We start from the raw sequence: 15,327 nt of genomic DNA, 5'->3' as shown, positions 1-15,327 counted from the left end.
AATGGAGAATCTTCTTCAATGCCAGTTGGAGGATAAATGGACGTTGATTCAATTGAATGTGATAACGTCAGCATCTCAAATATTTATGGCCTGTATCTATCGTCCTCATTCAAATATTTCACTTCATAAATATTATAAATCTTACTATTAAATATTTTACTAATCAAACATTTATTATCACCTATCAAATATCTACTACTAAATATTTTAAATTTCATAATAAATATTTCATCAATTAAATATTCATGAGTGATGATCATTTTATTAATTTTATATTTAAATAAAATAAATTAAAAAAGAAAAACTAACCGTTCATTAAATAAAAAAAAATTGCCATGGGTCACTAACCCCAACACCTACCGCTTTTCATTTTTTTAAACAAAAAATTAAATTAAAAAATTAAAAATACGGGCATAACTTTATACCGTTGATTTCTAAATATCTCCATCCTCTCATTTTTCATATTTGATTAGGGGATATATCCACCATTGGATAACTTAATATAAAGTATCTTCTGAATTTATTTTAAAATAATTTTACTCAAAAAAATTATTGGTGGCCAATTTAAGTAGTTGCTCATAAAAATGTTGACAGGTGCATCCATCCTATAAATTCAAACACGTTATGACCTTTGGGGCCCTCTCATATCATGATGCTTCCTCCGCAACTAAAAATATAATAATTCAATAATTTATCACGATGGGCACACCAAAATTTTGAACTCGATTTTTCGGATTCGGATCCTAAATTTACCCGACCCGACTACCAAATCCAATAAAAGTAACCGGCCGTTCGCGTTATGATGGGCGCCATGTTACCACGCACATAATGTTTGGATCATCTACAAGTTTCGTGTATATTTCGTACGCCTATCTTAATGATCGGGTGGGTCATATTGCTCCGATCCGGACCTGTATAGTGTGATACTTGGACGGGATTCCCACCTCGTCCGGGTCGCGAGACTCCGACGTCAATAACTTGACCGCTTCGCCCTCGCCCTCGCTCTCGCTCTCGCTTCACACTACGGCAGTGGGAAGATGAGGAAAGCCCCGCGGTCGTCGCCTGCGGCCGGCGAACCGGATCCCGCAACCATCGGCGGAGCTCGAGTCCTATCTACGTCGGCGAGGAAGAAGGGGGTGGGGCCGCGGACGTGGCTGGTCGTCGATGCGGCTGGGGAGGCGCGGGTGGTGGAGGCCGGGAAGCACGCCATTATGCGACGGACGGGGCTTCCGGGGCGCGATCTTCGCATCCTCGACCCGCAACTCGCGTACCCCTCCACCTTGCTGGGCCGCGAGAGCGCCGTCGTAGTCAACCTCGAGCACATCAAGGCTATCGTCACCGCCACCGAGGTGCTCCTCCTCAGCTACAGTGACCCCGACGTGGCGCCCTTCGTCCACGAGCTCCAACGGCGACTCGCCGGTCGCCATCACGGGCGCGACCAGGTCTCCCCCGTATTTGTCGTCTTGCTCGTTTTTTAAAGTTAAATGTGTAGTAGAGCTGCTCTGCTAAAGATTTTGTCTGATATTTTGCTAATTGAAAAAAAGATTATGGTCGTAGAAAAGCACCTATTAAAATTTGTTTGGCAACGTAAGTGTTCGACATTTTCTCGGGAAAAAAGACAAGTAAATTATTAATCAAAAGTATAGATAGCACCAAGTTCCTGTTAATGCTTGCATGTTCTGCAGTGTTTGTTAATGATGATATCTTGAACTATTAGTAACTCTGAAGATGTTATAGGATGGTGGAAACGGATGCAGTGCGGATTTAGCTAATATGTACAGTATGGAGAGGCCAAACTCGAGGAACGGAAACCAGCATCAAGTTCCTAATGATCCCAAATTTCCTGGAGATCTCCCTTCTAATCAAGATGCTGGGAAGAAGGCAAAGGGAGAGATGGTTTTGAGTCCTGGTCAAAGGCATCTCCCCTTTGAGTTTGTTGCACTAGAAGCATGTTTAGAGGCAGCTTGCAGCAGCCTTGAGAATGAGGTCAAAATTGGGCCTTTCTTCATGAAATGCTTTTGATCCCACTTGAGTTGCTTATTCAGTTATTATTTAGATTGCTGGATATTTCTTTTGTAAGTAATTGCTGGTGTTCTATCTTGCAAGATATCCAAATTCTTATGTTTTTTTTCCTTCTTTTTTGAAAGGTGTCATGAAAAGTATTGTTGTATTACACAAAATGCTATCGTTTGCGATAGATAAAATGCTTAAAATATTAGTGCATGCTCCAACTTAAACAATGTTCTACAGGATATAGTTCTCATTAATAATCAAGTCCATGAAACTTTGCATACCTTGCTACTTTGTAGGATTCAAACATTTTGATACTTTGTTTTCAGTCGTCAAAATTGGAGAAAGAAGCACATCCAGCCTTGGATAAGCTGACATCAAAGATTAGTTCACTTAATTTGGAACATGTTCGTCAAATCAAAAGCCGATTGGTTGCCATAAGTGGACGTGTTCAGAAGGTTTGTTTCTGTTTACCTCATGTTCAGTAAACGAAAGAATATGAAATGTTTGGGTGCAGTGAATTTCTATGTTAATTCATAATGCCTACATATAAATTACTTTGCTTTTTGTGGGATTTTGGAGTTATAAACTCTTACTCATCATCTAGATGGAGGATAAGAGAATGAGAACAAACTGTCTCATTGTGCTAAATTCAACTTCTGCAGTTCTGCTTGCGTATCTACGGCGAGTAAATTGTTGCTAGGTGAAGTTTTGTCCTTTAGGAATCATAAAATAGGTAATCTGCGAAATATGTCATACAATGTAGTGCGCTTATTGCATAGAATTCTTGCCTCTATCACGACCTTGGAGTTTGTAGGTTTATAACAATTTCCCTCAAGGATTCTGCTAAACACAAGATCCGATATGCAGTTCAATCTGTTAATTTCCTTTTATTTAAGTTGGTAGTTTCAGTTCCATACACACTTTAGAGAGTTCAGTTATTACCAATGTTCTGAGGTGTTTACTGATGAACATTAATTAAGGTGCAACCACTCTGCTTACTTAAGTTGATTCACCAAGAGCTCATTATGGTCTTTCCTAGGATTATACATTTGTACAATGGAATTGTTCCGTTGAAATTTCATTCATTTATCACCACCAGTCATGCAATAATTTCTGACAAATATACTTGTTATTTATGGATTGGTTGGCATTGACTGTTTGTCGTTTAAGAATCAGAGCTCCGAGTTTGTGGTCAAGGCACATATTGACACATTTTAGGATGATAGGTAAGAGATGAACTAGAACACCTACTGGATGATGACGAAGATATGGCCGAGATGTATTTGACAGAAAAGATGATGCGGCAAGATGCCTCTGATGGATCTTCTCATTCTTCTTTATACGGCCACGGCAATGGCATAGATGATGACAGGTATGTGAGTAGCATCGCTACACTATTTCTCAACTGGTATTCCTTGAACAATTTTCTGAAATTTCTTGAATTTGTAGAGCATGTGCTGAAATTTTATCCGAGGACAATGATATTGAAACCAGTCGTCAAGGCTACTCTAAGAACATTAGTCGTCATTATCGCGTGCCCGAAGCCATAGCTATCAACCGTGATAACCAAGCAACTCGTACATACAGTACGAGAAGCAGCAGCAAACATCTCGATGTGCAAGAACTTGAAATGCTGTTAGAAGCATACTTTATTCAGATTGATAGCACACTGAACAACTTATCCACGGTATGAAAAACCAATTGTAAATCCATGAAAGCGTTTTTGTTTGTTTTTTTTGTTTTTTTGTTTGTGGATTCTGATTTACTTATTTCCCTTCTGGCATCATTGAAGTTGCGGGAATACGTCGATGACACAGAGGATTACATCAACATAATGTTAGACGACAAGCAGAACCAGCTCTTACAAATAGGCGTGGTGCTGACCACCGCAACCTTGATTGTGAGTGTATTTGTGGCTATTGTCGGTGTGTTTGGCATGAACATTCAGGTCAGTCTGTTCGACGAGAAGAAGTCTGGCACGACTGAGTTTTTGTGGACCATTGGAGGCGGAACCATTGGTAGTGTCTTGCTCTATGTGATCTCCATTGCTTGGTGCAAACGCAGACGATTGCTGGAGTAGATTGCACTGCCTGTCTCTCAGTTAAACTGTGTCTGTGTCTATGAGGACTATGCAACGTGCAGTAGTTGTTAGTAGTTAGTAGCTACGAAAGTTGTATTACTTGGTGGTGTCAAATGGGCCGAACCGCCTGTGATCCAGTCCAGCCCTGCACGATTTGGGCTGTGCCCGACACAGCCTGGCAAGAGCTGTGATGTGTAAATGAATTAATTATGGAAAACTTGTTATTAGGCATCATTTTTAACCACTTTATCATGTGCATTAGGATTGTAAATTAAATTAAGAATATATTTATTTCTCTGGAAAAAATTCTTTCCAGAGGAAGAATTTCTTATTTATAAAATTTAAATAATTTATAATAATAGGTTAAAAGAAATGAAACAGTGACACGTCATCAAGTAAAATTGGCAGGTAAGGTTCGCGTAGACCCGACCCCGGGCCGGGTCTGGCCCGGACACGGCCCGGGCCCGTAACCGGGTCAACGGGCCGGTTGCCCGTTGACCCGGTTCGTCGGGTCGAACCGGAACCGGCCCGGCAAGTTGCCGGGCCGGTTCCGGTTCATTGGATGTAAAACCGGCGAACCGCCGGTTAACCGGCGGGTTGAACCGGCGGTTCAGCCGCAGAATTTTTTTTTTTTTTTTTTTTTAAATGGCTTGAACCGCCGGTTAACCGGCGGTTCATAGCCGTTGGAACCGCCGGTTAACCGGCGGTTCGTAGCCGTTGGGAGGGTTTTTTAGGTATTTTTTTTCAACGGTTAGGATCATTTGACCGTTTTTTTGATCAATGGCTATGATTTAGTTTCCGTTACTATCAAAACTCTATAAATAGAGAGCTTATTTCATCATTTTTCACACACATCTTCTCTACTCTTAATCTCATTTTCGTATTCTCTACACACTTTCGTTTTCAATTACAATGGAAGGAGGCCGCGGAGGTGCATCATCTCGAGCTCGGAAGGGAAAGCAAATAATGAATCCGCGGGAGGAGGACCCCAACATTCAATCCACCGATGATGAGATCGAGCATCTTCCGAATCCGACACCCGACACACAAGGAAGTACCGATGCAATTACTTCTAAGGTTCGGGAACTTCCTCCTCTAAAATCTTCTATTTTTACTAAACATTTTGAGAAGGTCACTCTTCCGTCGGGAGAAATGCGTGCAAAATGTAAGCACTGCAATGCTTCCTACAAATTCCAAGCCGCCGGCGGCTATGGGTCGTTGAAACGACATGTAGAAACGAAGCACCCGACGGAATATGGACTCGACCGTTCTCAAACACAATTATCAAGATTTTCTTCAACTAGCGGTAGTACCGATTCCGGTTTATTTTTATATTCGGATAATAAATTAAGAGAATCATTAGCTAAATTTGTTTCCGTAGAACATCTTTCTTTTAGTTTTGGATCTAAATGCACATTTGAAGATTTTTGTAAAGAATCTCTTAATCCATGTGCTAAACGTGTTCCTAGGACTACACTTACTCGTACAATTAAAAAATTAGTAAAACAAGGAAAAAAGAATTTAATTGATGAATTTAGTAAATTAGATAATAAAGTTTCTTTATGTTATGATATTTGGAGTGATCATTGGCAAACACATTCGTATATGGGTGTGACTTGCCATTGGATCGATAACTCTTGGAATCTCCAAAAAAGATTATTAGCTTATAGAGTTTTTGATGAATCACATAATGCTCATAATATCGCACAATTATTATGTTTAATTTTAGAAGAATATGATTTAACTCATAAAATATTTTCAATATCATTAGATAATGCTAGTTCTAATACCGCTTGTATAGATGATCTAAAATTTGTTTGTCAACCTATTATTGGAGGTTTATTTTTTCATATTCGTTGTGTATGCCATGTTTTAAATTTATGTGTTCAAGATGGTTTAAAAATTTTAGAAAGTTATATTAAACCAATTAGAATTACAATTTCTTATTTATGGTCTCATCCATCTATAATGAAACAATGGGGTAGGTTTTGTAAAATTAATGGAATGAGACCTAAAAAATTTCCACGTGATGTACCAACACGTTGGAATTCAACATACCAATTATTACAAGATTCATTTCAATATAAAGAATTATTATGTTCATTTTTTGCACAAAACACTAATACTAATATATATTTATTTTCACAACAATGGAATATTTGTAGTAGTATTTGTGAAATTTTAAAAGTATTTAATGATGCAACCGAACAACTTTCTGGTGTTTATTATTCCACTGCTCAATTAGTTTTAGAAAATTTTTCTAATATAATATTAGTTTTAAATGAACATATTAATAATGAATCTTTATCTCCTTGCATCTTAGCTATGAAAACTAAATGGGAAAAATATTTTTATTTAATTCCTGAAATTTATTTAATTGCATTTGCTTTAGATCCTAGATTTAAATTAGAAGTTTTACAAGAAATGTTAACTTTATATTATGATGCTTTAATTCCAATTAAAGATTCTTCTTCCCCTGATCCAGCTAATATTATATATAATGTTAGAATTTATTTATATGATATTTATAATCAATATTATGCAAAATATGGAACACAAATTAATATTTCAAATTCAACAAACTACTAGTAGTAATTTAAAACTTATAAAAGCACAACTCTTATTAAAAGAACGGACAAAACGTTCACGAGGATCCTCAAGTTCCACACAGGAACCTGAGAATTATTTTACGACTTCTTTTGATTTTAATGAAGCAGATAGCGAAAACTTCGATATCTTAAAGTGGTGGTCACAGAAGGCTCAATGCTTTCCCGTAATCGCAAAAGAAATTTTAGCTTGTCCAGTGTCAACTGTTGCTGTGGAGCAGACATTCAGTGCCGGCGGCAACATATTAGATGAACGACGATCAACTTTGTCTCCTGACTCATTGGAAGCCCAAGCATTACTGGACGATTGGACCAGAGCGGAGAAAAGAATCCAAGGAATGCAACTTTCAGATGACGAAGTTGAAGATTTTGATACTGAAGGAACAAATACGACAGGAACAGGAAATGGAAGTGAATGAAAATGTAAAAGGATAAAAATGTAAAAGAACTACGTGGGCTTTGATTCCCCTAAAGGGATACGTAGGCAACTTAAATAAGTGCAAGCCCTTTTTTTAATAAATTTTAATTTTTAATTTTTAATGTTTAATGTTTAATTTTTAATTTTTAATTTTTAATTTTTATTAACATATTAATCTTGAACCGTGACGAACCGTGACGAACCGTGAACCGAACCGTGAACCGGCGGTTCTGAACCGTGAACCGTAACCGTCTTGGGCGGTTAAGGTTAAGGGTCGACCTGCCTGGAACCGTCGAACCGACGATTTCGAACCGTCGAACCGTCGGTTCCGAACCGTCGAACCGTCTAGGTTCGCGTGCTCACCTCCAATGGCCGCGTCGAACTCTCTGTGAGTACGAAACCCTAACGCGCTCCGATCTATCGGTCCAAGTCAAGCAAGCTCTTTCACTCGTCGTCTTCTCCACCTACTCTTCAGCCATGGACTTGCCCAAGGAGAAGATGAAGACGACGACGACGACGACGGGGACGGCCTCGACCTCACCTGCCACCCCCACTACTTCCGCAGCTGTCAAGTCGCTCCAGGAACCACCGACACCATTGCTGGCGTCCCCCGCTCCCTTCTCTCCCGAATGGTCCGCCTCGCTTCATGCCTTTTACGGCCGAGGAGCCGTGATGCCCCAGGCCTTCTACCCGCCTCCTCCTGTTGCTGCAGGGCAGCCGATCGTTTGGGGAGCCCAGGTTCGTTGCTCTCTCTTCTCGGTCGGTGCGTCGGTGGGGTTCCAAGCGAAAAAGTTTGCATCTTGCAACTCAGAAAACTAAATTTTCTTACCGCTTGTTGTTGTTTTGTTTTGGGGCAATTGAATCCACAGCACGTGATGCCGCCATACAGTAGTCCGATTCCTTATACTTCCTTCTACCCTCCTGGAGGGTTCTATGCTCAGCCCTTACTGAATGCGGTAATATATTTTGGGATTCATCTGCGCTCCTCCCCTTTCTTTTTTGTCTCCCTTACTCTTGTGGTTAAATTAAAATTCTGCTTTTGATCGAGAATAATTAGTCTAAGCGAACTGCGATTGCCCAGGGAATGTCTTATCCAATACCAGAAACGGAAGAGAGGTCTCCAGAGGCAAAGGATAAACACTTAATAAGCAAGGAGGCTCCAAAAACAGAAGGCTCGCCAGGGAAATCACTGAACGCTACCAAAGGCTCCTTCAGCGAAAGGGAGGATGTTTCACAGAGGTTTGATTTGTTAGCTAAATTCATGATAATCGTTGCTTTTGTTGAAAATGGTCCAAAGTATTTCGTCTAATTGGCAGTGATGATAGTGCGACAGAGGGTACATCAGATACTGAAGACGATGGTCCAATTAAGGTAAGCAAAATGACTCTCCTGTTGTGCTGCCTTCTTTTCTTGAATTTTAATCTCTAACCTTATTCTTATGTATTTGAATACCATAATTATGGTCAATTCAACTTAACTCTAAGCTTCCTTAACTCTTCAGGAGCACGGCACAGCTAGAAAGAGAAGTTATGGCAATTTGGTTTCAGAAGGTAAATTCTGGAGCAGATGTATTTATTGTCTTCATCAATTTGCAATTTTTGATGATGCTAACCGCATTGGTTATGTCCAGGTGAATCTCACCCTTCCAACAGTAGTGATGCTAAAGCTAAATCTTCATACAGTGGAAGGGTACGGACTGCCAAGAAGCTTCCAGTATCTGCCCCAGGAAGAGCTGCATTGCCTAGTCCTCAATCTAATTTGAATATTGGCATGGATTTTTGGAGCAACTCCCTTGCTGGATCTTCTTTGAAGGTGGGTAATGGGTTTATTGTGATGAACAGTAATGGTTGGGATGGGCATATCATGCATAGATAAAAATTGACCCCATTTATTAGTTTGTTTGATCCACACAATCATGGAATGAGGGATAATTTTGCATCCAGTGTTTTGTTTCATATATGATCTATCTTATGGTTGTCATAACACCTATTTAAAGGATAATTTGTTTGTTTTGTTTCCTGAAGTCATTCTTTACTTATAAGTAGTATCTGGCTAGGATGAACGTGAACTGAAGAGGGAGAGAAGAAAACAATCTAACAGGGAATCTGCTAGGAGATCCAGGTTAAGGAGGCAGGTAGGCTTCACTCACAAGTAGTATCTTATGAAAATTGCACAAAACATTATTTTAATTTCCTTTTATCATTAGGAATCCTACAAATCATATGGGTGATTGTCAAGTAATTCTTAATTTTCCTCAAGCTTCTGCATTTCGAAATACTCTATGTTGGTTGAGGTCTTAGATCTCCCCCTTGGTTTATTATCTATATGTAAATTGAATTGTTGAAGTGTTGTCTCAAAGCATTTTCAAAAAGCTTTATATACTAAAGAAATGAAAATTAAAGCATTAGACTTCATTGGCATTGCCATTCTGTTCATATTCCTGAGCTGCTGGTCATATTCCCAAACCGAAGCTTTTGAATCTAGTCATGTCTGAAAGTCTAGAATTTGTATTTCACACTCTTGAGCTTTTCTCCTGTTAAAACCCATTGAACATTTTCCTAGTTTTCCTCCACAGCTTATTGTGAATGTCTAGAAGTATGTTACGAGTCTGATTTTCTTTTCAAGGCCTTTCTATGTTTCCACTTACTGTAATTTATGTATTCAAGTATATATTGTAGTTTATGTTAGATAATTGAGAAATTCTTTTTACTATTATTAACTCTTTCTTGTCTAAATTATGTTGCTCTAATCAAGCAAAAGTGATGCTATTTTGTATTATCATGATGTTATGTACTCTTTGGTTTATTCTTAATACTCTTTTATACTTCTCATGGCTTACGTTCCGTATGAAAGTGGTATTCTTTCAGTTCTCATGTGTAGGCTTATGTTGACTTCAGAATCACAAACAATATTAAACCAACCGTTCTTTTTCAGTTCTCTTGTATAAGCTTATGTTGGCTTTACAACCACCAACAACATCAATCCAACCATGAGCCCTAATAATTTAGTTCAGTTACATGGATATGATCCTACTATTATTGAACTCTACTTATTTTTTTAATGCAAAATGAAGATTCTTTAGTACCCCCTCATAGTTTTAATTATTAATTGATTCAATTTGTCTAAGTTTGTATTTTATTCCTCATTATTGAGTATTGCCTTGATCTTTTTATTTTTCACTTAATTTACTTATTGGGGCTATACCTAATTGTTGCTCCCAGATCGTAATATTTTTTTCCTTTATCATTCCTTGTAACTTTACTCATCTATTAGCATTCTAATCTCTGAAAAACAAAACACACAATTATTTTTTATGTCGACTCTTGGTATTTAATTACACATGGATATCAATAGATCTAACTTTAGTTTAAGTGCCAACATCTTATTAGTTACCTACTATCGTTTATTTGAGTGGATACAAGAGCATAGTTAAATTTATCACCTCATATGGTGGTATTTATGTTTCTCACACTGGAGTCTTCCTCTATTACCAAATTTGCCATGTAACTTGTAAGTTCAATGTTATCGAAGTTCTCATTGGCTGTTTTGCTTTTCTCATTGTATGGATATTATCCTGTGATGCATAAGCTAAATTGTTGGTATTGTTTGTTTCAATGTGCCAGAATTCCTTTTCACTGTTGGGGTTTTTGTTTCTATAGTTAAGTGCTTTCATAATTTAGAGTTGACATCTGAACTAGCTTTGCAGTTTGAGTTGCATGCACTGATTTCAATGCAACTGTTTTTTTTTTAGATTATTTTTGTTTTAAATTTTTAGCTCTACAATGTCGATAGCAGCAGAAAATCATCATCAGTAGTTCATTTGATTATCCTTTTTATCAGCAAGAATGCGAGGAGTTGGCAAAGAAAGTTGTTGATTTAAACAGTGAGAATGATGCACTCAGAGTGGAACTTGAACGTCTCAAGAAAACTTGCAGGGAACTGGAAGCTGAAAATAAAGCAATCACGGTTAGTTCCTTTCTTATATCTACTAACAATTACCTGTTGAGACACATTGATACATGCTATCATCATGCCGGTGCTCTACACAAATCTCTTCTATAATCTATGTCAAGTGTTTTTTTTCTTCTTCTTAGGCAAAGTTGCTTATTTTGTCAATGCACGGGTTATCAACTGCTTTAAGCTTGAAATTATTCTCTGGAACAGGGAGAACTGAAACAACCATACAGCTCGGAGTTGTTTTCTGGAGATGTTGCATCGAAACCGCAACCAGATAGCGCCGCCGACGACTGACCTTTACATGCCAGATCCTATTAATTCTGATTGTTACAATAAGGCTTAGTTCCTGATAATTTTAACCTCACTGCAGCATTGTTCCTATGGATCCTCCATGTTTTTAAGTTCTCGTAGAGGGTCTCTACTGTATAGTTAGTTTTATCTGTACACCCACGAAATAAGACTACGGTCGTCATTTTTATTTTTCCCATGATGATGATTCGGGAGAGCAAGAGCTAGTTGTTCATGTAGCCATGCTTATCTAATTCCTGAATCGGCTGGTGTGTTTACTAACTTGTAATTAAAGAGTGCAGAGAGAGCGAGAGAGAGAGAGAGAGCAGAGGCAGCGTTATTTAGTTGCTGTCTTCTCTTGTTGCAAAAGGCGGGTCCCGCCGCCCAGCGGCCCCCTCACCCCTGCCCCACGAGTATGAGAGGGAGTAAATCACGGTGAATACGGGCCCGGCGATGACATGGCGGTTGCTGTCTTCTCTTGTGTGTCTTCTCTTGTGTGTGTACTGGGAGTTGTTTTTTCTTCCTCATGAGAAGTGTGTGATGCCTGTTTCTAGTTCATTGTAAATCAGATGATGATGTTTCAGGGAACGAGTTTTTATTTTTATTTCTATTTTTTGGTAATTGAGGTATTTAATTTTTTCGAACCGATTACTGGAGATGATTTACCGGCCGTCAAGCGTTCGCGGAGAGAGATTCGATCATCTATATTACCCTAACTTGAAAGGGAAAGTTTGGCAAGAGGCGAGGATTTTGAGAGAGGGAGAGAGCAAAGAGCATTTAATTCGATTGCCTTTTCTGCACCACCATTTGTTGGATGCTTCGCCACTCAAAAGATCGCCTTTTGATCGAATCTCGGGCGCCATGGTGGTCTCGTCGGCGTCGCTACCTCGCGCTCGAGGATTCCCCCGATCTGAACCCTCGATCTTAGGGCTCACGCAGGGCTCCTGCTGCAGGCCTTGCTGGTTGACGATGCCCCGGCGACGCGGCAAGGTCGTCGCCCTCGCGCTGCAGTCCGATCACTTCTTGCTGTCGGAGAGAAGCAGCCCCGGCGAGGTATTCTACTATTCTTCTGATGTTTTGCGATCAACTTGTTTGTTAAAATGCTAACGACCGATAGATCGAGCAGAGAACTTGTTCCTTGTTGTCTCTTTGTTCATGCTTACTGATTAACTGATGTTTTCAAGGTAAGAGTTTCAGTCATGTGAATGATAACCGAGAGAGAGAGAGGGTGAGAGATGCATGAAAATGATCGATATTTCTCTTAGTTACATACTCTGAATCAATTAGGTCAAATATGTGAGTGGGTGGAAGAAGAAAGAAGACTTAGCATACAACAGAAGATTGATGCAGCGTACAAACTAGTTGTCTACCAAAGGAAGGTTGATATTCGGTAAACAAGGTTAGGGTTTTGTTCATAGCTTTATATTGTCGTACAAAAGAAAAGAAGAATTGTTTTGAAAATCAAAGAATTGGCATTGTTATATGGGAATATGAACCTATAGTCTCTTCTTTAAGCAAGTGGGATCCTAATGGAGATAAGAAGAAGAACTTATCGCCCTTGTAACAAAATTTTTGATTTACTATGTATTTTGGTTTAGGGGTTGGTTCCGTCATAGAGTTTTTAGTGAGAGATGTTTCAAGTGAGTTGCTCATAGGATTGCTAAAATACAATTGTATTTATTTGTTTGCACTAATGGTACAATCCACTAATGATATGATTATCTATAGAAACTGATTTAGGAGTCCTTTCTTTGGTAATGGATGTAGGTGAAGAAGGAAATGAATAGTTGCTATGAACTTGTAAACAAGCTTGGCAGGGGTGTAGTGTATCTCGGTTCATCACGATTGAAAGAAGGTCACCCACATTATGAGCAAGCAGCAAAATTGGCTAGCGAGGCAAGTTATTTTGTTTTGCCAAGTAGTTTTTCATTGGGACTAAGTAATTAGAACATTTTGTTTGTTTCTATGGAATTTGTTTGCTGACTCAGTAAAGGACGCTGCAGTTGTAATTTAGGAAGAAGTACACGTTGAAACATTTTCGTATTATGCTTGTAATATTTTGGTTCATACCTGACTTTTAACAGATAGCTCTCCTTCTAGACTGCACCACATGGTCAGGAGCTGGCCCAGGTCTGATGGATGCGGCCGTCAAGGGTGCTCTTCAAGTAAACAAGCCGGTTGGAGGGTTCAAGATAGCAAGGGAATCAGGAGAGTGGACATCGTCAAAAATCCATCCTTACCTCCCTCCTGAATCGTATTTTACGTGCAGGTAATCACCCTATATATCTCGAAGAGAAATTATACTTGCGCAAGGAACTTCTCATTCACCTACAAGAACAGGTTTTTCTCAGCAAGAAAACATGGATTGGTGGAAGCTGCAGTGAGGAACAACCCTTCCGACATGACTGCTATTGTTGCCTTCCCGGGCGGAATTGGAACCTTAGACGAATTGTTTGAGATGCTTGCCTTGATTCAACTCGAAAGAATTGGCTCCAAATTTCAAGTGCCCTTCTTGCTGATGAACTATGATTCATTCTACTCGAAGCTACTTGAGTTCCTAGATGACTGCCGAAAATGGGGAACAGTTTCAAGCGGAGAGGTCGAATCCTTGTGGAAGGTATGCAGCGGGAATCATGAGGCTTTGGATTACTTGGCTGCGTTCTATGGACACCCTCGACACATTGAACAATGAGATTTTGGGCCGGAAAAGATAATCTCTGAGAGGTGTCCTTGTAGTCGTGCGATAAATGTTGTTCTGCGCGAATTGGAATATTAAAAATAGTTAATCTTCAAAGATTGAGCAAACATTGTTTTAGTGAATTCTCAGACAAGGGACTGGACAATAAAATTAGTAAACCACTATTTCATTCTTATGTGTTAATCACAATATTGAAAACTATCATCTTCTCATATGTTTGTGGAATGAACGATCTCTGATGTGTTGAGTTGGTAAAGAATGAGGACAACATGAACAACATGTTGGAAATGGGGATAGTGGGGAACGTGATCCATGTTTCCCACTACTCATAATGGAAAAGTTCATTATGCCCTTAGTGTATTTCTCTATATAAAAGGGGTCCGTCCAAGGCTCAGGGTGTGTGAAATTGCGAGTGTGCGACGAGAGTAAGAGGAGAACATCCAAGGCGGCGGGATTTGGTTTGTGGAATTGCGGAGGGCTTTCCGATCCTGTGATCGCTCTTCCGACAGCGATTTTCGTCATTGCCAATTGCGGATCTGCGGGAGATCGCTGTAAGTTTTTATCGCATTTAATTAATTCGTCTATAATGCATTTAGAACATATTTTTTACATTGGTATCAGAGCGCGTAGTTATTTCTAAATGCTTAGAGACGAATTATGAAAAAGTCGTTCGGATGTTTTTTCTCATGTCGTCGTTATTTTCCATGACTAATGTGTCGTAGCATACAACGTTGCTCATCGGCGACGGGGTCGCTGGTAAGAGTCACCATCTCGAAAGAAGGGATGTGGAACGAAGTTTGTCTCCGATGGTTGCCGACAATAAGGTCACAGGAAGACTAGCAACTGGGTTGCAATTTCAGCGATTGAGTCGTTTTGCCAACGTTAGCACTGCTGTTGCCAAGATAGAAAATCGTGATGATTTCATGATTTTTACTGGAGCCGGCAAAGGTCAGTGAAAGTATTCTGGCTGGTCGACGATGCGTCAGTGGCCTTCGTGGCCGGCGATCGTGTCCGTCGCGGTGCGTGGCGTGCGTGGCTTGAGTAGCGTGCGAACGTGGGAGCATAAGGCGTAGAAAACGACGATAATGAAGCACAGTGCTTCGTGTGAGAAAAAGTTTTATTTAAAAAAAAAAACATGAGCGAAGTTGATAATGTTTCATGCTGCATGCAATTAAATTTAAAAAAAAATTATAATGTTTCATTATGAATTATTGCATGCATGTTAATTAAAGTATAATTTTTTGTTTGTCAAATAATGCATCATTGA

The 15,327-nt window shown here is 39.3% G+C and overlaps 3 protein-coding genes across 5 annotated transcripts; all 3 read left to right on the top strand.

The window, feature by feature from the left end:
* The first annotated feature begins 989 nt into the window (after window positions 1-989).
* On the top strand, window positions 990-4,351 carry LOC122005786 (magnesium transporter MRS2-3-like). Of its 2 annotated transcripts, XM_042560990.1 has the most exons (6): window positions 990-1,442; window positions 1,738-1,986; window positions 2,340-2,468; window positions 3,240-3,385; window positions 3,463-3,700; window positions 3,806-4,351. In XM_042560990.1, the coding sequence occupies exons 1-6, from the start codon at window positions 1,038-1,040 to the stop codon at window positions 4,091-4,093; spliced, it is 1,455 nt and encodes a 484-aa protein (XP_042416924.1). In that variant the 5' UTR covers window positions 990-1,037; the 3' UTR covers window positions 4,094-4,351. The 2 variants fall into 2 exon arrangements, with proteins under 2 accessions (XP_042416924.1, XP_042416925.1); XM_042560991.1 differs by lacking the exon at window positions 1,738-1,986.
* Window positions 4,352-7,479: 3,128 nt separating this feature from the next.
* LOC122005784 (G-box-binding factor 1-like) lies at window positions 7,480-11,972 on the top strand. Of its 2 annotated transcripts, XM_042560987.1 has the most exons (9): window positions 7,486-7,855; window positions 7,987-8,073; window positions 8,199-8,356; window positions 8,434-8,488; window positions 8,619-8,667; window positions 8,748-8,929; window positions 9,174-9,251; window positions 10,958-11,083; window positions 11,282-11,972. In XM_042560987.1, exons 1-9 carry the CDS (start codon window positions 7,595-7,597, stop codon window positions 11,366-11,368), a joined length of 1,083 nt encoding a protein of 360 aa, XP_042416921.1. In that variant the 5' UTR covers window positions 7,486-7,594; the 3' UTR covers window positions 11,369-11,972. The 2 variants fall into 2 exon arrangements, with proteins under 2 accessions (XP_042416922.1, XP_042416921.1); XM_042560988.1 differs by lacking the exon at window positions 9,174-9,251 and having other exon boundaries at window positions 7,480-7,855.
* Window positions 11,973-12,019: 47 nt separating this feature from the next.
* LOC122005785 lies at window positions 12,020-14,235 on the top strand. Its single transcript, XM_042560989.1, has 4 exons — window positions 12,020-12,415; window positions 13,130-13,258; window positions 13,447-13,631; window positions 13,703-14,235. Exons 1-4 carry the CDS (start codon window positions 12,020-12,022, stop codon window positions 14,052-14,054), a joined length of 1,062 nt encoding a protein of 353 aa, XP_042416923.1. The 3' UTR covers window positions 14,055-14,235.
* Window positions 14,236-15,327: the final 1,092 nt, after the last annotated feature.

This window comes from Zingiber officinale, chromosome 7B (assembly GCF_018446385.1).
Source record: "Zingiber officinale cultivar Zhangliang chromosome 7B, Zo_v1.1, whole genome shotgun sequence".
NCBI classification, from domain to species: domain Eukaryota; kingdom Viridiplantae; phylum Streptophyta; class Magnoliopsida; order Zingiberales; family Zingiberaceae; genus Zingiber; species Zingiber officinale.
The sequence above is the reverse complement of the archived record's forward strand: the minus strand, read 5'-3'. Positions and strand labels throughout refer to the sequence as shown.